Source organism: Natator depressus, chromosome 10, assembly GCF_965152275.1.
Source record: "Natator depressus isolate rNatDep1 chromosome 10, rNatDep2.hap1, whole genome shotgun sequence".
In the NCBI taxonomy this organism is placed as follows: domain Eukaryota; kingdom Metazoa; phylum Chordata; order Testudines; family Cheloniidae; genus Natator; species Natator depressus.
Window position 1 is genome coordinate 33960047 of NC_134243.1, and position 26793 is coordinate 33986839.

The 26793-nt window shown below is 42.7% G+C and overlaps 1 protein-coding gene across 6 annotated transcripts in view; it reads right to left on the reverse strand.

The window, feature by feature from the left end:
- The window catches only part of CLUAP1 (clusterin associated protein 1), a 167919-nt gene that overhangs the window by 48612 nt on the left and 92514 nt on the right, over positions 1-26793 (reverse strand). For all 6 annotated transcript variants that reach the window (XM_074964681.1, XM_074964680.1, XM_074964679.1 and 3 more), the window contains exon 9: positions 797-869. In XM_074964681.1, coding sequence (XP_074820782.1) covers positions 797-869 — 73 coding nt within the window. The remainder of the gene's footprint in view (positions 1-796; positions 870-26793) is intronic.

Here is a 26793-nt window from a genome sequence, read left to right on the forward strand (position 1 = left end):
AGTGGTGTCAGTGTAGTTAAAGGGGCAATGTGCATGTCTCTCTCTCACACACAAGGTCTTTCCCCGTCTGTCTCACTCTCTCGCACACACACACACACACACAAACACAGTGTGTGTCTGTCTCTCTCTGCCATGCTGTGTCTCCTATCTCCATTCCTGCTGCCTTGTAGAGTGTGAGGCTACATTAACAACAATGTGTTAACCCTTCTGAGTGCTAGTTCGTCATTTAGCATTAAGGCATTCACTGGGAAATATCCCACCCTCTTCCACCCTCTGACTCCACCACCTCAACCGAGCTTCTCAATCACCATTGCTGTGTACAGTATTAAATTGTTTGTTTAAAACTGATACTCTGTGTTTGTGTGTGTATGTATATATACATACATACCTACATATAAAAAATATAGTCTTTCATCTAGTGAAAAATATTTCCCTGGAACCTAACCCCTGCATTTACATTAATTCTTATGGGGAAACTGGATTCGCTTAACGTTGTTTCGCTTAAAGTAGCATTTTTCAGGAACTTAACTACAACGTTAAGCGAGGTATTTACTAGGTGACTGCACTCACCCTCAGTACTGCAGGTAGGATTTACAGGGTGCAGTCACACACATGTTAGGTTAGTGATTCTGGTAGTCTTTTTTAAGCTAATGGGGTTTTACTTTTTCTGCTCTTCAGCCTACCCAGTAGGCAGCTGATAATATTCCCCTCAGCTTTGACGGGATCTTTCTATATGAAGCAGCTGACAATTTACAGTTTATTTTTCTAACCCATGCAGTTAAGAAATATAGCTTACTTCCACTCTTGAGCAGGTGTTTTTCCTCCTCCTTCAGCCTGTTCTGCATCAGGCGTAGTGTGTTCTCTGCTTCCTGCAAGGAGTGAATACATCAAAATCAGAACAGCTGCCACATTCCCAGGTCAGATGGTTAATCAGATGCTCCTGCAGTAACAGTTAAGGGCACTTAGGAGAAGATTAAGACTAGAGAATTTCAGGATGGGAAGTGTTTCAGAAAGAAACAGTCTTCATATAAATTGGGGAGTTCATTGCCTTTTTGACCATAGGGGAGGGATGTAAGGAATACATAGAGGTAAAGCAGTGCACAGGGAGTCAGCCATACAACGCTCAATGACAGTCATGTGACTAAGCCCTCACTCACCACATTGAAAATGAACCCAACTGTCTCAATCCCATGAACAATGACTGCCATTTCTATGTGAAAGGTGCTTCCCATGGAAAGGAAAAAAAGATCTAAGGTAACTATGGTACAATAACAACGTATGGGGATTGAGAGCAAAGGCAAAGAACAGGGGGCTAGAACAGCGGCTGATGTACTGATGAATAGTGATGATTTTCTGTAAAGCAGGATTTCCCATAAAAACCAGTGACTCACAATTCATTAAAAGGCCTGAATCTAATGAGCAAGAACAATATAGAAGCAATTATAAAGTGGCCTTTAGGCATTGCAAAATCCTAGTCTGGCAGGGGTAAATGGCTAGTTAGAAATGGCTCTACTAAACTGTAAAGGAAGAGATGTGCTAAGTATTATTTGGGATCTAGGAGAGTGGTGAACGGTGGAATAGAGGAAAGCTGACCGGAGCACTGGTGTTTTCGAGGGTAGCAACAGCTAGGCCAGAGAAGTGGTACATTCCTCCCAGCTCAGCATTCTGAGGAAGAAAACATGCCTGCCCTTGTAAAAAGGACCCTAGAGGATATGGGCAGATGTGCAGAATGAGTACCACAGACAGACAACAGCTTCACAGAGCAGTTAACACTCCCTTTAGCCTGAGTTCATCACAAAACAACTGCTGGGAGCAGAGTGCAATTGAGTTCATAGAATATAAGGGTTAGAAGAGACCTCAGGAGATCATCTAGTCCAACGCCCTGCTCAAAGCAGGACCAATCCCCAATTTTTGCCCCAGATCCCTAAATGGCCTGCCTCAAGGATTGAACTCACAGCCCTGGGTTTAGCAGGCCAATGCTCAAACCACTGAGCTATCCCTCCCCCCATGAAGTTCAAGAAGTTCTCCATACTTTTAGGATTAAAATATACGTAAGCCACTAAACTGCATGCTGATGTGGTTGGATTCTTGGAAAGGATGTTCCATTGATGCAACGGGGGGGGGGGGGGGGGATGTCAAAGAATAAGAGCTTATTTTTGTAAGGGTAGATTAGGAGAGGAGAAAATTGCCACATGCTTCAGGGCAGGACAGCGAGATGGACAATGCGGAAACCTTGGGTCAAGTGTGGGAGCTATTTTTAGAAATCTCACATTGGTATCTTCTTTGTGTTTTTTCAAATCTGCAGTGACAGTGTTCGTAAATCAAACAACATGTGCTGGGTGATCATCTGAGACTGCTATAACATGAAATATATGGCAGAATGCAGGTAGAACAGGAGACATACAATTCTCCCCCAAGAGGTTCAGTCACAAATTTAATTAACGCACTATTTTTTTAATGAATATCATCAGCATGGAAGCATGTTCTCTGGAATGGTGGCTGAAGCATGAAGGGGCATATGAATGTTTAGCATATCTAGCATGTAAATACCCTGCAAAGCCGGCTACAAAAGTGCCATGTGAGTGCCTGTTCTCACTTTCAGGTGACATTGTTAGTAAGAAGCAGGTAGCAGTATCTCCTGTAAATGTAAACAAACTTGTTTGTCTTAGTGGTTGGCTGAACAAGAAGTAGGACTGAGTGGACTTGTAGGTTCTAAAGTTTTACATTGTTTTGTTTTTGAGTGTAATTATGTAACAAAAAAAATCTACATTTGTAAGTTACACTTTCACAATAGAGATGTGTACTTGTATGAGGTGAATTGAAAAAATACTATTTCTTTTGTTTATCATTTTTACAGTGCAAATATTTGTAATAAACTAATATAAAGTGAGTACTGTACACTTTGTATTCTGTGTTGTAATAGAAATCAAAATATTTGAAAATGTAGACAAACATCCAAAAATATTTAATAAATTTCAATTGGTATTCTATTGTTTAACAGTGCGATTAATCACGATTAATTTTCTAAATCGCAGTTAATTTTTGAGTTAATCGCATGAGTTAACTGCGATTAATTGACAGCCCTAATGAAAAGTAAAAAGAGAGGTAACTGACAGTGGAAAAACACCAGGAGTCAGATCCTGCTCCATGCTACAGCTTCTTTTTGCCACTCTGGCCATAAAACCAGGCTAACGGGGCATGGGTGAATCTCTGGATAGGTAGACCAAGTGTAACCAACTCTTTATCATCTTTTACTGGCCTACAGCATGCCAGAGCCGTGCCAGAGTTAAGCCCAGTAGAAGAGGTCATGCCTGGAGTGCTGTTGTGCTCCCGTGACCCCTGGCTGACAGAACAGCCCTTTGGGGGCTCTTACCAGTGGGGATAAGTTAGAGCAGCCTCAGTGATGAAAGGCATCCTAGAAACATGATAGATTAGTTATGATAAGGAAAATAAAATAAGATAAAGATAGTATCATAAATCCTCATCAGTTTGCCAACAATTAATCCAATGATTTCACTATTCACCTGCCAAAAATATACTGGATGTGCGTCTCAGCTACAGCCCCATAAAAGTACTGTTTGATTGGGTTCTGTTTTTTCTGGGGCTTTGATTTTCTAGACAGGAACCCACACTCCTTTAGCAGCAGTGCAAACGTGCATACAATTAAAAATAATAAATACAACAAGTGCTTTGATAGAAGACTGCTAGGTCAAACTGCATATTAACTATTCATATTTAGCATGAAAAGAAAAGAGCTTGACCTTGACACAGGGAGCAAGATTAGAAGAGAAGCTGAAAGGGCCACTGATCTCAGGAGGAAATCTTCCCTCCTAGAACATAAGTGGAGCTACACCGCAAGCCCTTAATGAATAGAAACCCAACACACTGCTGTTACATTAAGCACACTCTATTTCTGAATGCACTGCAGATATAATATCTGAAAAGGACACACTTTGGTTGCATGGTTTATAATACAAACATCTTTACACTCTCAGTTAGAATGGTATAACTTTAAGGGCCACATCCAGCCCTCCATGGTACAGCCAGGTATGTTAATGGAGAAGAGAACCTCCTCTCACCAAGCCTCACAGAGCAGCAAGCTAGGATTTCTAGCCAGTGCTTGTGAAAACTGCTAGAAAGGTGGATTGGCTACTGGACTAGTTGATGCACCATAGTCCCAACGGGGCAGTGACAGGTCACCAGACAGTTAGGGCATAAGCTGTCCTTTCCAGCAAGTGCTAGCAATGTGTGCCTCTCATGGAATGTGGGAGATTGGCCTGCACCAACTGGCCTTTTCTACTCTTAAAAGGGTTTGATGGTATAGATCTACCGGCAGAAATATATAGGGAAAAAACCCTTGTGGAGACACACCATATACCAGCAGAAGAGTGCTTTGCTAGTGTAGTTTAAATCAGTTCCCTGAATGGCATCAAACAAGGGTTGCCAAAGTTACTGACAGTCGAAGCCACACACGACAATCTTCAGAAGTTCGAGAGCCAGGGCATGTCTGCTGGGGCTTGGGGCTTCAGTTCCGCTCTAGCTGAAGCCCCAAGCCCTAGTAGGCACATCCGATGGGGCTGAAGCCCCAAGACCCTCCTCCCTGCTGGGCAGAAGCCAGAGGCAACATGTTTGGATGGGGCACATGGCGTCACGCCCCCCCACAATTTTTGCCAGGGTTTGCTGGCCCTGCTTGGTCACATGCTGCCAACGGGCCCCCTCCCTGCACTGCAGCTGCACCATCACCGTCTGGGAACCCCTGCTGCTGCCCAGGATGGGGGGCGGGTCCCTGGCGGGGACTGGTGGATCCAACCTCCATGGTACCCTCAGGAAACTCCATAGCGGGCCCGTGGCCTGACATTGGTCCTTTGCCTGAGGCCCCTCTCTCCTTCGGTACCGAGGGGTTTCTTTTCTTCAAACCTCTTCTTTGGCGCAAGCAAAACAGAACGTGCTGGGCCAAGTCCGGTGTCGGCAGTGTGCTGCATGCTGAGGCTGAAGTGCTGGGCATTGGTACCGTGGTGGAGGGTTCTGACGCCAGACAAAGAGCAGCCTCCATCAATAACACTCTCAAGCGGATATCCTGCTCTTTCTGGGTCCGCGGGCGAAAGTTCTCACCTATCGTTGCGATGGCCTTCTCCCAGACACTTAAGACAGCCATCGTGCGGATCGCTGATCAGCATCAGCCTGCTGCATGATGCACCTGGCTTAAAGCTGGGGAACCGGGGCATGTCCCGCTCAGGGCAAAGTCCTAATTGGGACTCTATTGACTAACTAACACTATCAACTAACTATCTATGAAACTATGTACAACAACAATGAAACCAGTCAATGGATAACTGCTACTGCTCTTGCAAAGCAAGACAAGGCGCTCCAACCAACCGTCACGGGCGGTTAGAAGGAACTGAGAGGGCGCAGGGCCAGCTGTTACGAGATTTGCCCATTACTTTGGGGCACACTCATTTATTAGGGTTACTCTTCCAGGGGCGAGGAGGGTGTCTCTAATTCTATAAATGTACTGCTTGTGTCACTTGTGTTCTCATACGGAGCTCTACTTCTCTCTGTTGCAAGTTCCCTCTCAATGGAGCTATCCTGCAGGACCTAGGTTCCCCAGGGCTGGGTTCTTCCAGTCCCAGAATCAGATGAACACACACACACATTAACAGAGCGCGTCTGAGAGGACAGGGTTAATCAGCACTCCCAAGCTGACCCCTTATATGTCCCTGGACTCAGTAGGCTTGCTTGAGCAGCATTTCCAAGCTGTCACCCTTGGATTCAGCAGGCTGGGTCGAACAGCATCTCCAAGCTGTCGCCCTCATATGCCACGGACACCGCACCAGAATAGAGTACACCTGAGCAGGCTGGGTCAAGCAGCACTTTCGATCTGCCACCCTTATATGGCCCTAGACTCAGAAGACTGGGTCAAGCAGCACTTCCAAGCTGCCACCCTCATATGTCCCAGATTCAGCATGTCCCTGTCCCCACTTTCACGTTACAATTGTTCTGGCAGTAACCCACTTGATGAGCAAACCCTACAGGATTTTTGGGTGCTGCAGGGATCCTTAGCTTAGGTACAAGGAGCATTGCTGCAGAGCAAATGAGGGAGCCAAAAAAACACCCATGAGGGGGAGAGACAGAGAGAGGGAGAGAAGCAATCAGCTTAACCATGAAAGTTTTTCATTACCAGGTAATAACCATACGGGAGTCAAACAAAACAGTTATAATATTAAATCTAACTTAAATTTGATTATAAGTCAGGTTTAGAAAACTATAACTGCCCACACAAGTCAGGGTCAGAAGGCTATATCGAGAGAGAGAGAGAGATGGGTTCTCATCACTCCATGAAGCTTGAATTGATTGGGGTTCCCAGGTGGTGGTGGTAGCTGAGGGTCCAGAGCGCTGGGGACAGGCAGAGCCTCCAGCATGATCAGTCAGGAGAAGATGAAGTCCCAATAGAACTGATTCAGATTTTGGATCCAGGCATCAGAACACTTACTTGAGCATGGGTAGGGGTTTTTGTGGGGAAACAACAATGGTTCAAGGGAGAACACTAGATTTGTTTATGTGTAAAACTGGTAGCTCAAGGGAGTATACCACAGTTGTTTTGTTCAGGCTAGTCAATAGGAACTGATTATTCCTGGCTATGGGTGGTATTCCTTGGGGGGAGCTCACAATGCAATTAGGGAGCTTCACTATTTTGGATACCAATAAAGGATTTATTACTAGAATTGGTCTGATAACTACTGAGCTAGGTGTGTGCAGGCGTGGGTTCATTAACATCTGGAGCAGAGATTCCCCCATCATGCAGTGCTTCCTGCTTTTCTGGTCCCAGAGTTCCGTGCGGTTCTTGCCTTGGAATCTCTGTTCTCTATTCTGTATGCTAATGGACACGCCTCCCTGTTCCATTTTCGATGCAAATGAGGCTAGGGGAGTTTCCTTATTCCTGTCACCCTTGTCCCAGGGGTTTAGGTGTGTCTCCCACTGCCTTTTCATTACTTTTTGTAAGTCTTTCTTCTGATCAGTTTTGGTTCTAGCAGAGGCTGGGGGAGGAGGTCTTTCATGAGTCAGACTGGCTAGGTATTGTGCCCTGGTTCCCCAAGAACACAGAGCTGCTAGGTAACACGGCGGTGCCCGATATACCGCTGCATGGGAGCGCCACAGCTGGCCCTATGGATACCGCTTAGGCAGAAATCTCTGACAACTGTGCATGTGGGCGCGCACACACCTAGAGTGGAATCGACATGAGCAAACATTTGAAGAAGAAGAAATAATCCCCTAAAATAAGGAGAACAAAAAAAATTGCAACTGTTCTCCTGGCCAGGAAGCACAAGTCATGGATCCTTGCACCCTTCTGCTTTGCTTCCCTACAAAAAGAACCAAATCCTGCCTAATCCATAGTATGTTTCAGATAGCCATGGAAACAGCCACATGGAAGTGTTCAGTTTGCAGAGTTTTTAGAAAGCATTATGGCTAAGAAAGCTAACAGAGAGAGAACAATGGCTCCATGAACGCCCAGAAAGCTGCTAATATTTACTTGGAATCGTGAATATAATACTGCAAAGCCTAGGTGGGCATTATGTGCTCCAGGGCTACAGCAAGAGAATAAAGGTCATGGCACTAAGTCTGAACCAAACACAATACACTCTGTGTGACAGGAAAAAACAGCCAAGTACTGACCTTGCCAATAATTTAAACTAGTGAAGTCTTTGGGCCAATATCAACAGGGGCTCCATATTTGTGAGTGCCAATTTTCATGCCTATGTTTTGGTGTGTGCAAATCCTTGCCTACACACCTGTAAATCCAGCAGTTAAGCCTTTGGCTGCCTGGCCTGCACACACACATGTGCAAAAAGGCTGACTACTGCACCAATATGGCATGAGTAAATCTGAGATTCTGTGCAAGGAAACCTGCAGTTTTAGACGCTGCTTTTGGAATAAGTATCTTGAGCTCTTAAAATTCTGAAACAACACTACTAAAATGCTCCATACTCATCTTTTCAAATGAGTTGAAGTTTAGGTATTATAACACGATTTAATTAGGAGACATGTTTTCTTCTTCACTGAACACATTTCCTTAAATTTATAGTGCATCATATAGTCAGACAGAGCACTTCCCTCACTAAGTCCCAGAATCCCCTGGCCGCCCACACACAGAACTCATCAGATTTGTCCTACTGTTCCTAGTCTCCGTTCTATGGTTCGCCATCTCCCAGCTGTACTCCCAGAGTCACCAAGGCAACAAAAGTTAGAGCACAGGAGTTCCGAAGGTAAAAAAAAAAAAACATAACGTGAGCTGTTCATAACACCTGCCTTTTAGGGCTTGCCATTGAGTTGCTATGTGGGTTTGGGCTTTTAGCATTTGTCTACAGTTCAATATACTTCAATCCCTCCTCTAGCAAACTCCACGGTACGTTCCAAAGTACCTGAAATTCTGATCACTTCGGAGAAACACACACATTTTGTATTTTGCAGTCAAAGTTCCCCAGCAGTCAGCACTGTCATTTCATGTTTGTTTTCATGCCCCTCAGTTTCCTTCAATACATATCTTTCTCTCTTTTTCTTATAGTTTCCCTTTCTGAGGAATAATAATTCTATAATTCTCTAGCACCAGCTAGAAAACAAACAGCATCAGTGGAATGCAGCGCCTTTTGGGATGAAGGGAAAGAGTTAGCCAGAATGGAGTCAGTCCTGTTGAGACAGTGGGCTGAGTTTAAGGAAATACTTACTCTAGGGAACCAGCCAGTAATCTCCAAAATCTGCACTCTGGGCTGGGAGGCTCTTTATGTAAACTTCAAGGTGTGCAGAACTGGCATTCCCAATCATTTCTGATTTTCAGACAGTTTTGGGTGTTCCCCTGCCCCCAGCCTGCACTGAGGCTTTTACCTAATCAAGTTTGGAATGTATAGAGAATGTTCACAGTCTGTACTAGAGACTTTTTTAAAACAACCCCAAAACTATAAATGAATCAGAGAGAAAAGGTGGGTGAGGTAATATCAATCTCTCTCTAATATCCTGGGACCACCATGGCTACAACACTGTATGTAAATGAATCAGGCTATCTCCATATCTCTCAAGTGTAAACTGTCATATAAGGATAATTCTTACTGTACTACCATAATGTTCTAATACTCTGGGAAGCTGTGGCTTTCCCATTCTCAGCTGTTCCACATGAACTAGAACACAATTATCTTTCATGATCTGGACTATGCCTACAAGGAACAAAATGACAAAGTAGTCTGGGTATCTGCAGTTTGCTAAGGGACCAAGTGCAAAGTGTCAGAGCCTGGGGAGCTGTGTACAATCTACCAAGACCCAAACTGCCAAGTGTTAGAAACTGAAAGTGAGGGGGGTTTAGGAGATAAAGGGAAAGCTCCATTAGAGATTTCAAGTGTGAGTGAGAGAAAGAATCAGTGAGAGAGTGGGGTGAGCAAGTAGGGGCAAGGGGAGGGCAATGTTACAGCTCATAACAATGATTTTCTATCTTGTTTTTTAGATTTATAATTACAGTTCCAAAAACAAACCAAAAACTCAACTTCCTACGGATTTATTACAGCTTACTCCCCTATGTGCTGATGATAGTTTTGTGTGTGTGTGAGAGTGAAACACCTATTTGAGGACTGCGCATTGTTCATCTTTTCAACTGCACCAAGCATCTGCTTTGATGGGATTAAATTCAATGATGGATAACAGAACATTTAGAAACCTGCACTTCTCCTTCTGGGAATGTGCACAAGGTTCTGAGAAGAAATAATAAATGAATCTTACTGCAAGATGAAAGTGGAGGCTGCTCCTTCAAAGAGTGTAAAACAAGACACAATCATGCAATTACTATTCTGCACCTAGATGTTAAAACTCATGGAGATGCATAAATATTCTGAGGGGAACTTTGAAAGAGTCAAATGAAGGCTGCTGAAGCACAGAGAGGGAAAAAGAGACTAGCACATTTTCTTGACAATTTAGCTCCTGTGAATTAAATACCTTCTAAATACTCTATTAAGGGAACCGTCCTCTCATATCAGCTTCTTCTGTCAGGAACATACTGGGCCAGTTTGCATCAGTATGGCATACTGGTGCTTCTTCCAGGGATCCCCACTTTGCTCATTAAAACAAGTGAGGATGGGAAATGAAGTAGCTAGGGGTTGGAGGGAAGGGGTGAATTGGGAATGAGAGGGACTGTGGGCATGGCAAGTGAGCTGAGGAAGGTTAATAACTTGTAGCTGGAATTCTCTGACTACATCACTTCTGTGGATCTACACCACAGGAAATTAAATGCAAGACTTTGTGAACTCTAGAGTTATTCACAGCAGTGTCCACACTGGCCGTAGGCATAGATCTAGACATCACAGCTGCAGATATAAATGGCCCTCCCACCTAACTACCTTCCATTCTTCTCCAAATTCACAAAGCCTATTTACAGACTCTGAAGAAGAGGGGAAGGGTGTGGGTTTCAGAGGCAAAACATTCAGAGAACTGCAGTTTCTGGTAATCAATCCTTCCTTTCATGCTCCTGAAATTATTTCCTCCACAGGATCTCACTAGCAGATTAGAAAGCAGAAGCAATACCCTGGAAGAGAACTGAGAAGCACTAATCAAACAGAAACTGAAGCACTGATTTCTCAAAACAAGTTTCTAATCTGGCTCCAGAATCAGAAAACAATGCTTTGCAACAGTGACTGCCTTACAACTTTCAGCAATGAAGACATCCAGCCAATGCAGATGCACCCAAACAGAATGAGCTCTTACTACTTGGTACTGGGACTCCAGCCTGCTCATAATGGAGGTAGCTAGGTACAAAGCATTGGTCTACTTTGATAGGCTTACAATGGTAACAGACTCATAATTTCCCTTAAAAGCTGTGAATGAGTTACAGAATGGCTCGGTTCTGTCCAAGTAATAACTAATGACCATTTTCACATATAGCCCTTTGTAACTTGGCCTCTCCCAGAAAGTCACAAAGTTTCAGGTGTGTGACAGTCTGTACCCCTATATTTGCCCCTTTTATAGAGCTATGATAAATCTTGCACAAAGTATGCCTTCTGAGGTATCATTTGAAAATGCAGAATTTGCTGATCGTTATTGTCCCAGTAAAATATGTGTGGCAACATTGTATGTAAAGTTATATGATTCTACTCTATGATATTACTAAGGGCAGGCACGAACCAGTTCCTCAGAGACAAAAGGCAAACTGACGACTCAGCCAAGTGACAACAAAATCAAATGGACTTTCACCTGCTTAAGCAGCTATTCTTTGGCAGGAAAGAGGGTGTGTGCGAAAAATCTACATTTTCACAAAGAAATGGTTTGAGGTTCTTGTCCACACAGACTTTCTGTCTCCTGAACCTCAGTGGGAGGTGATTCTCAAAGAAGAAAGAGAATTCTAAAAAGGGGGAATGGACGCCCCAAAATACCCCCTCCTTCATCTCTCTTCACAACATCAACAGCACTTGAAGAACAAAGGAAGCATAATTGACTAGGGAGGGATCCAGTCTGAAACAAGTTCAGCCAGTAAAATTGCTAAGATGTGGTGAGAGAGATTTGTGCTTTGAATCCACTTACCTTGTTAAGTTAGGTATTAGTTGTGTTTTACTTTTATTTTCTTGTAATCAAACTTTTCTTTCTGTAGTTAATAAACTTGTTTTATTGTTTTATCTAAACCAGTGTGTTTGGACTGAAGTGTTTGGGAAATTCCATTTGAGATAACAGGGTTTGTGCATATCATTTTCTATTAATAAAATGACGGACTTTCTATGAGCTTGTATTGTCCAGAAGGAGAGAGCTGGGCAGTACAAGACGCACATTTCTGGGGGAAAGTCTGGGACTGGGAATTTGCTGGTGTTGCTCTGCCGTGTAATTCAGGAATGGCTGGCTATTGCACTCACACATTATAGCTGGGCGTGATTTACATGCTGGAGGCTGGGTATGAGCAGACCAGGAGTGTTAGCTCTCACAGTGAAGCAGTGTAGAAGGCACCCCAGGCTGGAGAACTGAGGGGATGCAGCTGTTCATCGGTCCAAACTGTACCCTGGGTAATATCACAGGGAGGAAAACTGGAAGTATAACAGATTGATTTAAATGAATCTCTTGACCCTTCCTTTGACAAATATTTAGGATGTTTAGGATGTGGCCTCAACAACACCGAGCCCTTCTGAAAAAGAATAAAGGTTTTGGGAAGGGGTCACTCAGGCATATGAATCTGAATCTCGATGGCTTTTGTAGCTCATGGAATGACTACTAAAAAGGACGTCTTCAGGGAGAGAAAATGGAATGAACATTCTCCCAGAACTTCAAAGGGAAAGAAGCACATCTAAATCACATGGACTCCTGGGTTCGGAATTTGGCAGGTATAAGTGTAACAACCGCCAAAGGAAATATTTTACAGATGCATGGAAGAAAACCAAAGCCCCCTTTTCAAGAATGTGGACACAAGCTATTTGGAATTCCGCCTTTGGTGACATCAGTTATGTTTAGTCTATCAACCGGTGAGATTGCCAAAGAAAGCAGCAGATGTAGGGATAAGCTGTGTATATAGCAGTGAAGAGTAAAGTACGTCACACATTTCATTTTCCATATATGCTGTGTACCTGCTTACAAAGGGACTTGTGGTGAAATCCTGGCTCTACAGAAGTCAATGACAAAACTTTAATTTATTTAAATGGTGCCAAAATTTCACCCTTGAAATCTAATAATTTGTTTAAAAAATGAGTTAAAAGTAGCATTGGTTATAACTTTATCCCTGTGTGTGCCTGCCAATTTTTGTGATTTTACAATCATATTTCCCTGTTTTTTATGGTCTCATCAGATTTCCTCTAACATTCCTTTTCTTCCTCTCTTAATTTTGGCCAAAGTTCCAAATGTTTTCAAGTACGCTAATAAAAGTAATGTGTACCATGTATATGTATTTGTACATTTTTTAGTTCAGTAGAAATGAGGCCATGCTAATCTGAAATGTGCCTTTCATATTATTCTAGCCATTTTCATACGACTCAGTACTTCTGAAATATGACAGGAGAGAAATGAAAAGACATGATAAAACATAATGGCACTGAATGCTCTTTAAAACACATTACAGAATACAGTGCTATGGTCTCAATAGAAGATAATTTCATACAGGACAACAGGCACATTTTCTATTCAGTCGTGGTGGTGACAGTTCTCTAGCAAAGAATATGGCCTTGCCCTCATTGAGCAGCCACGAGTGACTAACTGAATGTCTCAGTTAGCAGTAAAAGCAGGCTCAAGTATTTAAGCTCCATGTTCAGTTTATCCAATGAGCAGGGAAGACAATGAAAAACTGCAGGCAAGCTACAGAACATGGTTTTCTTCTACGAGCTGATTATAACTAATTAAAGTAGCAATATAAACTGTGGAACAACCATATCGTGTTAATGCCAATTATTACAACATTAGACTGTCCCTTCAGAACCTGGACCCCAGCTCTGAATGGCCCCAGGGGATCCGCGGAGTCTGGGGACTGAAATCCCTGTCTGCTTCAGAAGAGGGCAACCCCCACTGACAGGAAAAGATCTGGGGGAAACTCCTCAGTTTCCTGTCCTATATGGTATGGTTTTTTCCTATATACTGACATGATCTACTCCTTAAACTATAACCATATTGATGATTTTACAAAAACAAAGCAGATATTCCATAGAAATGTATTGTAAACATGTATCTTTGTTACCTAAGACTAACAAAACTGCCTCTCCTCACTAATAGTGTGTCCAGGTCTTCTGGCATATGTGGAACTAGTCTCATTATTTGCTATATTAGGTTGTCAGCTCGTCTGAGCATGTACCTTATATTTGTGTTTTGTAATGTGTCATGTACATTCAGAGTGCTCTATAAACATCCAATAACAACAACAAATAGAGATGTCATTGAAATGTTTTTCTTGCCCTATTAGCATGAAGTAAAACATTTCCTTATAAATATCGTCCCATGTACACACATATTCACTTGGCCATGTGTATGCCAATCACGTAGGAGCTGCCCAAATCAGCAAGAATTACATCCATCTTCCATAAGGCTTTCGAAGAAGGCAGATTTCAAGCCAGACGTATTTCTTCCCCACTGAACATGGTATAAATGATCATAATACAGACATTTCTCCGTATCTCATTCCTGCTTTAACTGGCACAAGACATGGCCTTACATCTCATGCCTGTTTGAGAAAGCCTTTGGAAACCAGGAATAAGGCACAGTATTTTAGGAATTCTGCTGTACATTGTCACATAAACTAATCTATAACTCTATACAAGACCCAAATATCATCTGCACACTCCTGAGACAGGGTGAATGGGAAGCAGATCTGAAAATCATTTTACAGAAAGCTACACAAGTGTAGCACCTCCACAGTCACTTTTCATCTACCAGCAGAATTGTTTTTTCAATGTGAACTACTATTTACTGAAGAAAATGGATATTAAACAACAAAATGCAGTAGTCTTTGTAAAAGCCAGTGAGTATCTAGAGGATATCATCTAACAATTGGAGCAGCAGACAATGCATCAGGCTGACTCTGCCACTGACTCATTATGTGACTTTGGACAAGTAATTTATGGCTCAGTTTGCAGAGATGCCGAGCACATGCACTTCCCAGCGACTTCAAGGAGAGTTGTGGGTGCTCAGAACCTCTGAAAATTAGGGCATTACCCTCCCTGTGCCTCAGTTTCCCCATCTGTGAATGAGTATCATTATTCATTTGTAAAGTGGGGATAATAATAGATGCCTCCTCAACAGGGCTGTTGTGAGGATTAAATCGTTAACATTTGCTGAGGCATCTGGTCATAGGAGTGAGTGGGGCTAATGTCCCAACTGTGAAACACACTAGACGTTGTAGCATTTCTAGGGCACTAGAGGGCCTGCAAGATGCAGTACTATCTATGGGCACCAGAGGACTGCTTGTGAGGTGTCAGTCACTCCAGGCCTTCGAGGCTCCAGGGGCTGCAGTACACCTGGCTCCCACCTAGGGACCCCGGTGAGGCCCTTCAGGGTTTCCTGCAACACACAAGCTTCAGGCAGCCAGAGTAGGAGCAGTGTAGAGAATACAGAACTCTGTAAAATACATAAAACTACATTTTGCTATGGTTTCTTTACAGTTGCTTCAGCAGATAGAGCCCCTTTATAATGACAGTGTCTGTTGATTGTGACAGCAACTCTGGGAACACCTATGTGTAGCTGAAGTTCTAGGTCCATCAAGCTGGCTTTTCATTCCCGTGCTGACAAGTAGTTAGATGAATCTATTTTCACTGGGACGAAGACACTGCTTTATCCTGGGCTTGCAAGTAGGCATGAGGAGGATATCACAGTTCATTTGTCAATCAGAAAGTCTGTGAAAAGGCAGAGAACTGAAGCTGGGTCTCCCAAGTGCTAAAAGAATGCCCTAGCCACTCGAACTGGTGTGCATGGACTGAGGCTCAGGACAAGAAAAACTTGAGTGCCTTTTTATGGACCACAGCTCTGGACTGCATTGCTTATCCTTCCGGTTTGTAACCTGAATCATGCCCCATATCAGCCTCTGTATTTCTAAGTGGTGCTGGTCTAGTCGATATAAATCTTACTTGGTATAATCAGGATTCTCTGAGACACCTAGATTTAACCCATTTTTCTAGAACTGGATGCAACTGTCTGTTTCTATCCCTTCACATTTTCTAGCTCTAAGTTCATGGTTTTAGTATCATTACTAGTAAAGCCTGCAAGCAATAGGACTATGTGATCCACCTTCTTTCACTTGGGGTCTCAGCATTTATTGCTTTCATATCCCTCCACAATCTCCTCTCCAGTGAGAAAATCCTACTGAACACATCATCAAGCTACATATACAAGATTCATCTGCAGCTTTGTACAGAATTGGAGTTGTTACTGATAAGTATGAAGGACTCAGTTTGCTTTTCTGATTCCACAACGGTGCCTGTCAATCAGGTGTCTGCAGCCCCTTGATACCTGCTTTAAAGAAGTCCAGCCAAGAACTTTTAACTTTGCTGGGTTTTTTGCATGGTTTGCTTCTCCAAAACAATCACCAAATCATTGGACACATTTTTCAGGAGCATCTCCCTCCATACTTGAATTTCAAATGGTGTATTCCTAGTTTTATAAAACAGAACTCCACTCTATGCATCTGCTTTCTTAGCAGATCAGCTCCACTTGGGTCTCTAATTTTCATTTGAAAGCAAATTTATCTGTCCCATTTATTCCAGTAAGAGTTTCCAAATATTGATATCTGATGCACAGCCTGGTATTTTGCAATTATCAAGCAGGTCATGTTACCCACAGGCAGAAAATGAGTAACAGCTATTTTAGTCCTTAGCGTCCTTTATCAGTTTCAGGTAGCTATGGCTCTTTCTCCTCTCAACCCACAAAGGAGTGAATGAACAATAAGGAACAGAACAGGTGTCTCCAGAGCTGTTAGTCATCTTTTAACCATGCTGTTCTCACAGAAGTGGCTTTTGGTACAGGCCAGACAGAGTGTCATATGCCAGGCGGCACCATGACTCAGGGAAGAGACTGAGCGGCACTCTGGAAGCCCATGCTTGGAGTGAGTGGCCACAGAAGAAGTCTGGCCAGTCAGTTCTTGTGATTTTAGCACAAATCTCATGGCATTTTTCTTAAAGCCCCAGCTGCTGGAAGCAAGTAATTGCAGGAGGATCTCAGCTTTCATTAAAAAAAAAAAAAAAAGTTTTTTTTTAAAATGAGGTTTCTAGCTCTCATGTTTGCAAAGACAAGCTTGAATATGAAAAGCAACTGCAAACTAAAGGCTCAGTAACAAGAATGCAAATAAAAAGAATCCAGCATTGTTTTTTTTTCAAAATACAATGATTTGCGGGGAGGGAAGAGCATGGGGGGCTGATGTGATTTTTGAATGCTTGGAACACTTAGACTTTATAGCTTTGGACCACATCCCCAAGAGTTTGGTCTGAAGGCACAGGTCAGTTGGCCATAAGATAAGTTTCCTACCAAAGTAGAAGTGAGAGGAGGAGAAATGGGAGACCAGGAAGGGTGGGGGCAAGGAAGGGGACGTCTGGCAAGAGTTGGAGAGACAGTAGAGGAACAGAACCTCAGTTGTTTGGGCAAGTGCCTAGAATTTCAATATACCTATGACCACACCATTTCCTTTCAGTTACTCCTTCAGACTTCCCCATTATCCCCCTGCTTTACCGGAGATGTGCGTTTCGCTACCTGTGCACTTGCTAACCTCTACAAGGGAACACAATTATTCCTTCTGTTTCTTGTTGTGATTTGCTGTAGAATAGCAATAATCCCTACTGTTTTGTAGTATACTCAAAATAAACAGCTTTGAAGATGGATTTAAATACTTCAGCTCCACTTTGGCTATTAATCAATCCCAGCAGCTGTATAGAACAAAGCAATAAAGATCATCCCTTAATATATGCACATGATGAGATTTCTTTTCATAATAGAGTGTTGCCACTCATTCAGCAAGGATGACACAAACAGCAGTGATGTGAGGAAGAGAAAGTGTGTGGCACCTGAATCGAGAATGTGACAATACTCTTCTTCCTCTGTGCTACGTGTAGGTACAACAAAAATGCAAGTGAATGCAATATTAAGGATGTACTCTGCCTCACTGTTTGAAAGGAACTGTAATGGGTTAGTTCTCAGAGGTGGTGAGCTGCCATAATTCTTACACAAATTAACAGGAGCTGCAGATTCTCAGCACCTCTGAAAAAAAAAATCAAAACCACAACCATACAGCATCTCTTGTGCTCTGAGTGGATGAGATTATTCCATTACAGCACAACATTTAAGTTACAACTACTAATTCAAATAAAAGCAGGGAAACTAAAATGGATTTAGAGCTTGAAGATGAATCCGTTAACCACAGGGAATGAAGTGCCAAATTACTAACAAATGGAAACACTGTGGTGATCTAACAGATTATTGATAGAGGATTTGCATATTCTTCCTTCAGCTGTCATTTTACTTCTGTAACTTCAGTTACTTTCATATTACAAGATTAGAATCCCCAATTATCATGCTCATGATAGCTTGAAAAGGATGATTTCCAATAAAATGCACAGAGGAAACAAATATGGGGAGTCTAGTGATTCTGTATCTTCTGTGGACACAGACGCTAGCTGCAGGAACAGCCTTTACTGGAGGACTGCTAGCATTAACAGACATAATGTAGTAGCACACCAGGTGCAGGTTAAAACAAAATGTTCTTTCACTATTGTACAGTGCACTTTTTAAAATAATGGCCATTAATTAATTGCTACTCTGAAGATGGCTGAGCATTTGATAGCATTTTCTTTTATTATTACTTCTAGGCTTTTTAAAAAATGTTTTAAATAATAATCTCAACAGGTCATGTTGCATCAGGAAACAGCAAGCTTGGCACTGCTTGGTTAGGACGTGGCATTTCTGTATTACTAATTTGCTTTCCTCTCTCGTGCAAGTCATTTTATAAGGATTTTTACTTTCCTGCAAATGTTTGTTGAAACTGGACATGAAGAAAGCTCAGTTTCCATATCAAATGCTGCTGCATTGTGTAGATACTGCAGAACAATCACCAAAATCATCTTAACACTACTCAGTGGAATAAGCCAGGACTTTTAAATACAAAATACACCAAAGTGTACATCTCATGAATGTTAAGGTGGCATCAGCAGTCAAAAAATTACTATCACAGTGACATGGTTTCCTGATGAGTTTATGTACAGAAAAAAATCCCTGAAATGAAGTTAAACTCTTGTACTTTGGAGAATGTGATTTCAAATGAATGAGCATCTGTCACACATGCAGAGTTCTGGAACAATAAATCGCTCCAAAGCTGTATATAAGTTGTTCCAGCAAGTTCCCTGGATCCAATAGGAAGGATTAGCCTTATAAATATTCAACTTTTACATACATTTGTAAATCAACATCATTCTAGGCTGAGGAGCATCTGAATATCACCAGCCGTTGCCTTTCTTACTTTCTTAAAGAGGTCATCTTTACAAAGGAGGAACACATGCGAGTGAGATTGTGTGTCATCATCATCATCAATTATAAAACCATCTTCTTCCTTTTCATTATCATTATGCTCATCTTTCCCCTCACTTTCAGGTCCTTAAGCAATCATCTCATTGTCATTGTTAATTAGCAGAGTTATCGTTTACTTTGTAGAACACATCAAGCACACCTAATAGTATTTTGTGCACTTATCTGCTACCACGCAGAATGTTTACCAACTTCTATCACAACGCTCGCACTGTCAACGGTGATGGAAACAATGGGAATAATTCACCGCTTGAATAAACTAAAATGTCTTTCGGGATAAAATTTGATTCGCTGCCCTTCTTCAGAAAGAGTCCATCCATCACCTTGTAACTTTTCCTACACCAGTTTAATGTAAGTTTCAGTGAGTACTGTGCCATGTACATCAATCTACATCTTGAGATGATGTATCAATCTGCCCTTACACTGCGTTCAGAATCAGGGAGATTGATGTTCATGTATCACCTATCAGCTTTGGCTGAAAATCTACATCTCAGAAGCTAAGCCTAGTTTCTTCCCTTCTGTTTTGTTCAGAAAAACTGATTGGGACATGAATTACACATTTTGCAGCAGTCCAGAATTACTTCTCTAGTTGGAATTTGTGATACAAGCTGATCTGCAGGGAAGCACCCTGCTTTACAGGCTTTGCACATACGAGGGCTGACTCATGAGGGCTGGAGAAGAAGGCGTCACAGAGCCAGAGGGGAGATTCAAATGTATCCCAAACCAAGTGTGATCGTTCTGAGTTTAAGCACCAGTTTACTGATAAAGCAGCTTTTGGGCATTTTCCTGCCAAGCTCAGACCATTTGCAGATGGGATGGTTGGATTTTTTTCTTTGTTATTTTGTTTTTTTTCTCATCATGATGATGCAAAACTTTTGTAAATAACATGACTAAATGAGGAGGCTCTGAGTGAAGTAGCTAGAGACAGTTCAGGTGAGAACATGGGTGAATCTGTTCTCTTGACTTTGAGTCAAATGGAACACGCTCTGGAATGTCAATTTATATGAACATGAAAGTGTTTTACAGTAACTCCTCGCTTAACATTGTAGTTATGTTCCTGAAAAATGCTACTTTAAGCGAAACAATGTAAAGTGAATCCCATTTCCCCATAAGAATTAATGTAAATAGGGCGGGGTTAGGTTCCAGGGAAATTTTTTTCACCAGACAAAAGACTACATATATATATATATATATATATATATATATATATATATATATATATATACACACACACACACACACACACACACACACACACACACAGAGTATAAGTTTTAAACAAGCAATTTAATACTGTACACAGCAATGATGATTGTGAAGCTTGGTTGAGGTGGAAGTCAGAGGGTGGGATATTTCCCAGGGAATGCCTTACTGTTAAATGATGACCCAGCACTCGGCTGAGCCTTCAAGGGTTAACACATTGTTGTTAATGTAGCCTCACACTCTACAAGGCAGCACAAATGGAGGGAGGGGAGACAGCATGGCAGACAGAGACAGAGACACACACCCTGTAAGTGTGTGAGAGAAAGAGATGCGCATTGCCCTTTTAAGTACACTGACCGCACTCTAAGTACATTCCCTTTTTAAGTAGATCAGCAAGTTGAGACAGCAGCTGCTGCCAGCAAGCTCCCTCCATCCTGAGCCCTGTTGTGTCCCCCCTGGCTCTATGGAGATGGGGTAAGCAGGGGGCAGGAATGGGGTGGACACCCTGACATTAGCACCCCTCTTGCTCTGCCCCCTGCACAGCAAGCAGGAGGCTCCCAGGGGCAGCTCCAAGGCAGAGGGCAGAAGCAGCACATTGCAGCCGGGGGAGGGACAGCTGAACTGCTGGGCAACTGACAGCCTGCTGGGTGACTGCCACACAGGGAACTTAGGGGTGCGGGGAGCTGATGCGAGGCTGCCGGTCCACCCTGATTCCAAGCCCCGACCAGCTAGCTCCAACAGGCTGCTCTTTCTGCAAGCAGTGGACAAAGCAGGTGGCTGCCAATGTTATGAGGGAGCATTGCGGAACTTTAAACAAGCATGTTCCCTAATTGATCAGCAACGTAACAACGAAATAATGTTAACCGGGACGATGTTAAGTGAGGAATTACTGTAAGCCCACCTTCTATTGTGGGTTTTTCTTTTTCCTGAAGGCTGTTTGGTCACATACTTCTCTATTTGTTTAGTTCAACAGGAGGTAGTGCAGATTTATTAGAGACTTCACAAGACAAATGACCATTTGCCAGAATAGTACTTCCTTTTATTTTTACTGTTTCCATACCCTTTGCCATGAGATTTTAGTGTTGTGTGAACAATAATAATTATAATCACCATGGGCACAAGCACTGATGAACAAACATGAAAGTCACAGTCCAAGGCACACAGACTGAAATGGGGAAGGAAGATACTGCCTCACCTCTGTGGTGATATGAGATACAGCCAGGAGTGAGTGAGCTGGAGCTGGGAGATACAGAGCTTGGAAATACAGAACTAGAAAACTGTAGGGTTTGCTCTTGAGAGCCAGGCAGCCAAGGCTGAGGACAGCTAACTCACTGCACTGGGGCCAGAGAGAAACAAGAAATGCCCTATGAGTGTCTGAGAAGACATCCCTGATTTCTAAAGGGCTATGAATGATGACCCAAGAGGAATGATGGGGAGCAGGGGGCATCCCCGGATTCCTGGGAAGATGAGTCTGAGCAGAGCCAAGAAGGAAGCTGGGAAGTTAACAGGCCTGGGCTTTTGCAGGGCTCTTTAAGTGAGAGAAGTGCAGTTTTTGATTGAATAATCCAGTGACTAGAAGCAGCTGAGTGAGAGGGCTTGAGTCACCCCTTCCAGCTGTGTGTGGGGCCAGGGACTGAAAAGAATGCAGGCCTCTGGTGACTGGTAAGACACATGGCTGGTGAAACAAAGGTACCCGTTGAAGCAGTGAGGATGGGTGGGCGGAAGTCCGCCCACATCTAAAGGCCCCTCTGCACAGCCTAAGGGGAGGAGCCACCAGACCCAGGCATCAAATGATTACAGGGGACAACTAATGAAAAAGTTCAAAAATCAAGGATCCAGAGGGCGACACCAAGCAGAGAATCCCGGACAGTACCCACTGCTCCACACAGGCATCCATGGAGCCAGTGGACGGGGCCCAGGGGAACTCTGCCTGCAGATATGTCTTAATGGAGGATGGCCTCACAGTCACAGAGCACCTCCCCCCTCTGTCCAGATTCCTCCTCTCGGTATGATGGATGGCCATCTTGGCCAGCGCCAGGAGGAGGTTGACAAGGAGGTCTCGCGACTTTGTGGGACCACGGATAGGGCAGGCTCCCAGTGGCTGGTAAGATGCATGACTGGTGAAACAAAGGTAGCTGGGAGACTAAGGGAGTTCATCAGCTGAGGAAGGCAAGGAGATAGGGTTGTGTGGGTGTTTTCCTTTTCTTAAATTGCAGGTACTCTACAAGGAAGAACCTGCAATGTCAAGAAAACCATGTGTTGCCAACACTACTTTTCCTTTGCCTGCACCTGAGAGGGCCCCTGCCAGACAGTCATCCTGCCCTTGGAGCCTTCCACTCAGGCCCTGGTCTTGCTTTGCTGGGAATGCGGCCTGCATGTCCCTACCGATGAAAGCCAGGCAGGGGGAACCACCAGGTGTGAGATGTGTCTGTTGGTGGAGACCCTCAGGAGGCAGGTAAGAGAGTAGCAGGAGGTGACTTCTTTGCATGTCATCCGAGGAGTTAATCAACTGGACACACATGGAAATATCCAGGACAGAGGATGACAGCTGACTATAGAGGACTAAAGTGGCACGAAAGGAGAAAGGTGAAGCATCTGCTCTATGGGGAGAATGGCTGCTGGCCACCTCAGGCAGTAGACAGTGCTCCACACGCCACTCAGTCCCCTGACCGTCATTGCCAAGAACTGTTATGCTGTACTGGCAACAGGAGTGAGAAGCAGATCCCAAAGGCTGAGGAGGAGGAGCCACATGCCCCCAAGGCTGGGAGGCTCACATCTATCACACCTAAGAGGAAGAGGTATAGAGTGCTGGTAGTCGGGGTCTCCCTTCTGAGGGAGATGGAGGCATCCATCTGCCAACCTGACATGATGTCCCAGGAGGTGTGCTGCCTACCTGAAGCCTGCATCTGAGGTGTTATGGAAAGGTTGCTGAGGCTTATCCGTTCCTCTGAACACTACCTCATTTTGCCTGTGTGAACACTAATGATACTGCCAAGTATACACTTGAGCAAATCATCAGTGATTACAGGGCTCTGGGAGCAAGGGTTTAGGAGTCAAGGGTGCAGGTTGTGTTCTCATCCATCCTCTTGGTTGAGGGAAATGGCCCAGACAGGAACATGCACATCCTGAAGATGAATGCATGGCTGTGCAGAAGGTGTAGATGTGGGGGCGAAGGGGGAGGCTTTGGATTCTTCGACCATGGGATGCTATTCTGGGAAGGAGTTCTGCTGGGAACAGATGGGGTCGACCTGACCGAGAACAGGAAGAGCACCAAGCTAGTAAGGAGAGCTTTAAACTAGGTTCAAAAGAGGCAGATGATAAAAGCCCACAAATAAGCATTAAAAAACAGAGGGGTATATGTTGATGGGGACATAGAAAATTACAATAGGGTCATAGGAGCAACCACAGAGGGAAATTAGCAGAGGAATCTACTGAATATTTTAGATGTCTATCACAAATGCAAGGAGTATGGGGAATAAACAGAAAGAATTGGAAGTATTAGCATGTAAGATAAATTATGACTTACCAGTACTTAATTGGCACCACAGAGATTTGGTGGGATAAATCTCTTGACTTGAATATTGGTACAGAGGGATACAACTTGTTCAGGAAGGCCAGCCAGGGAAGAAAGGGAGGGGGGTTGCATTATACATCAAGAATATATACACTTGTTGTGAGTCTAGAAAGAGGTGAGAGGCAGACCAGTTGAATGTCTCTGGGTAAAGATAAAAGGGGAAAAACAGGATGTCATGGTTGGGGTCTATAATAGGCAATCAAATCAGGAAGAGACATTTCTAGGACAAACATCAGAAATATCTAAAACACAAGATCTGGTAGTAATGGGGGACTTTAACTATCCAGACATCTGCTGGAAAAGTAATACAGCAAAACACAAAATCTCCAATAAGTTCTTGGAATGTATTGGGGACAACTTATGGTTTCAGCAAGTGGAGGAAGAAACTGGAGGACAGCCATTTTAGACTTGATTCTGACAAAGAGGGAGGAATTGGTAGCGAATCTGAAGGTGAAAGGCAATTTTGGTGAAAGTGATCACAAAGTGATCGAGACTCCATGATGCTAAGGAAAGGAAGGAGTGAGAGCCACAGAATAAGGACAATGGACTTCAAAAAAGCAGACTTTTAACAAACTCAGAGAACTGGCTCCTTGCAAAGAAAATCTAAGGAGTTCAAGAGAGTTGGCAGTTTCTCAAGAAGACAATATTAAATGCACAACTGCAAACTATTCCAATTCAAAGAAAAGACAGGAAGAATAGTATGATGTCAATATGGCTCCATCAGAAGCTCTTTAGTGACCTGAAAATCAAAAAGTAATCCCACAAAAAGTGAAAACAAGCTTGAATTGCTAAAGAGGAGTACACAAGAATGTAAGGACAAAATCAGAAAAGTTAAGGCACAAAATGAGTTACACCTAGCAAGGGTCAAAAAAGGCAATAAGAAGTTCTTTAAATATATTAAGAGCAAGAAAAAGACAAAGAAAAGTGCAGGTCCTGTATTTAGTGGAGAAGGAGAGCTAATAAATTATGACATTAAGAAGGCTGAGGTGTTTAACATCTACTTTGCTTCAGTTTTCATTAAAAAAGTTAATGATGACCAGATATTCAACACAATTAATGTTAACAACAAGAGGGAAGGAATGTAATCCAAAACACGAAAAGAATTTACAAAATATTTAGATAAGTTACATTTATTAAAGTCTGCAGGCCTGATGAAATTTATGTTAGGGCACTTAAGGAACTAGGTGAAGGAGTCTTGGAGCGTTTGCAACTACCTTCAAGAATTGATGGAGGATGCGTGAGGTCCCAAAGGACTGGAGAAAGGCAATAATAGTGGGGAACAAACAGGACCTGGAAAATTACTGAATAGTCAACCTAATGTTGATACCTGGAAAGATACTGGAACAAATTATTGGACAATTGATTTGTAAGCACCTAGTAAATAAATAGGGTTATAAGGAATAGCCAATGTGGATTTGTCAAGAACAAATCATGCCAAACCAACCTATGTGCTTTCTTTGACAGGGTTACTGGCCTAGTGGATGGGAGGAAGCAGTAGACGTGATATATCTTGATATTAGTAAGGCTTTTGACAGTCCCACATGATTTCTCATAAGCAAACTAAGGAAAAGGTCTACATGAAATTACTATAAGGTGGGTGCACAATGGTTTAAAGACCGTACTCAAAGAATAGTTATCAATGACTAAAGACTAAAAATAAAGGGCTACAACCCAAATAGCAGAGTAAGAAGCTTGAAATGATGCTGGTTTAATTGCTCTAACATCTACGCTTTTTTCTAAATCAGCCATATCTTGATTCAGCATTATATTACTTAAATAAGTTCCACTAATAAACTTTTGCAGAACATAAGTAAATCTGGGCCTAAACTGAACAACGTGCTTCATAATCTGGTAGAGCTGAGAGGTAGACTCATGGGGAGTATCAAAACGTTTATTTTGGTCCCTCTTTATAAGTGGTCTGCACACAAAATTCTCATATACAAGTTGAAAGCTTCCCTCAGAGTAACCAAATGGGAGAGACTGAAGTAGGAAGAGCCAGTAACTAGGAGGGAACAAAGCCACACTTTGTAAAAAAAAAAAAAAAAAAAAAAATTATTCTTGCCTTGTGGATTGGTTTTATGACTGAACCTATAAACAGAGTTGCCATTTTTAAGGTCTCATCAGAAGTCTGTTTGCTTTCTCCTCCTCTCCCCTTTCATCTTGATGAAGTAAGTAAATATTTTTTCTTGTCTCATGCCTCCAGAATACTTTTCAACATCATTCAGATGTTTTCTGCATGGTTTGCTCCACCTTCATCTGCGCTTGCCTGGTCTGTGATCAACAACTGCTGCTCTTCAAGGTATTTAGCTATTCAGATTAGTTTTCTATAGAACAAAACAAATCCACGTCAAACCCTCTCGTTCTCTGCTGCTATCGTGTGTTCATTCTGGGGCCGTACATTAGGATGCATGGTAATTTAAATTAAATGTCAAAGAAAATTTTACACAAGTGATGTGAAGGCTCCTGAAAAGGCGGCTGCTAGCTCAATTCTGGACAACTTTCTCTATTTTATAACAAGCTCTACCAACTCAGGGATTGCTACTGGGTTTTGATGAACTTGCCATTCCAAATTATACTTCTTGATACTGTCTTCTTCTTTCTCTTTCTCTTTTTTGAAGCGTCTGAGATTTGGCTTTTCCTTACTCTTATTTATTGCTGTTACTTCTTGGGGGCAGCTGATTACTTCTTGTTTGTGTTTTATGCAAGATATATCACTACATTTAGGATTTACACAGCTGTTTCACTTACAAACCACACTGCAGACCTGAGAAGAAGTTTTGATTCTGCTACATGCCGGGACTCAAGATTTGGCCCTTAATATTCATGGTTCATGTACCATATCCAAGTTATAGTTATTGAGGGAACCCGTAACTTTGAATTTCCACACTTTTGTGCATTTAAATTAACCACTCTATGGCTGCATTAACTGGCACTCATTTCCTCCCACAAGAAGAACAAAAGCAGAGAGACAGAAAATAGAAAAGCACTAGTGCATGTGACCGTGTGATTGTCAGCCTGCATTTAGA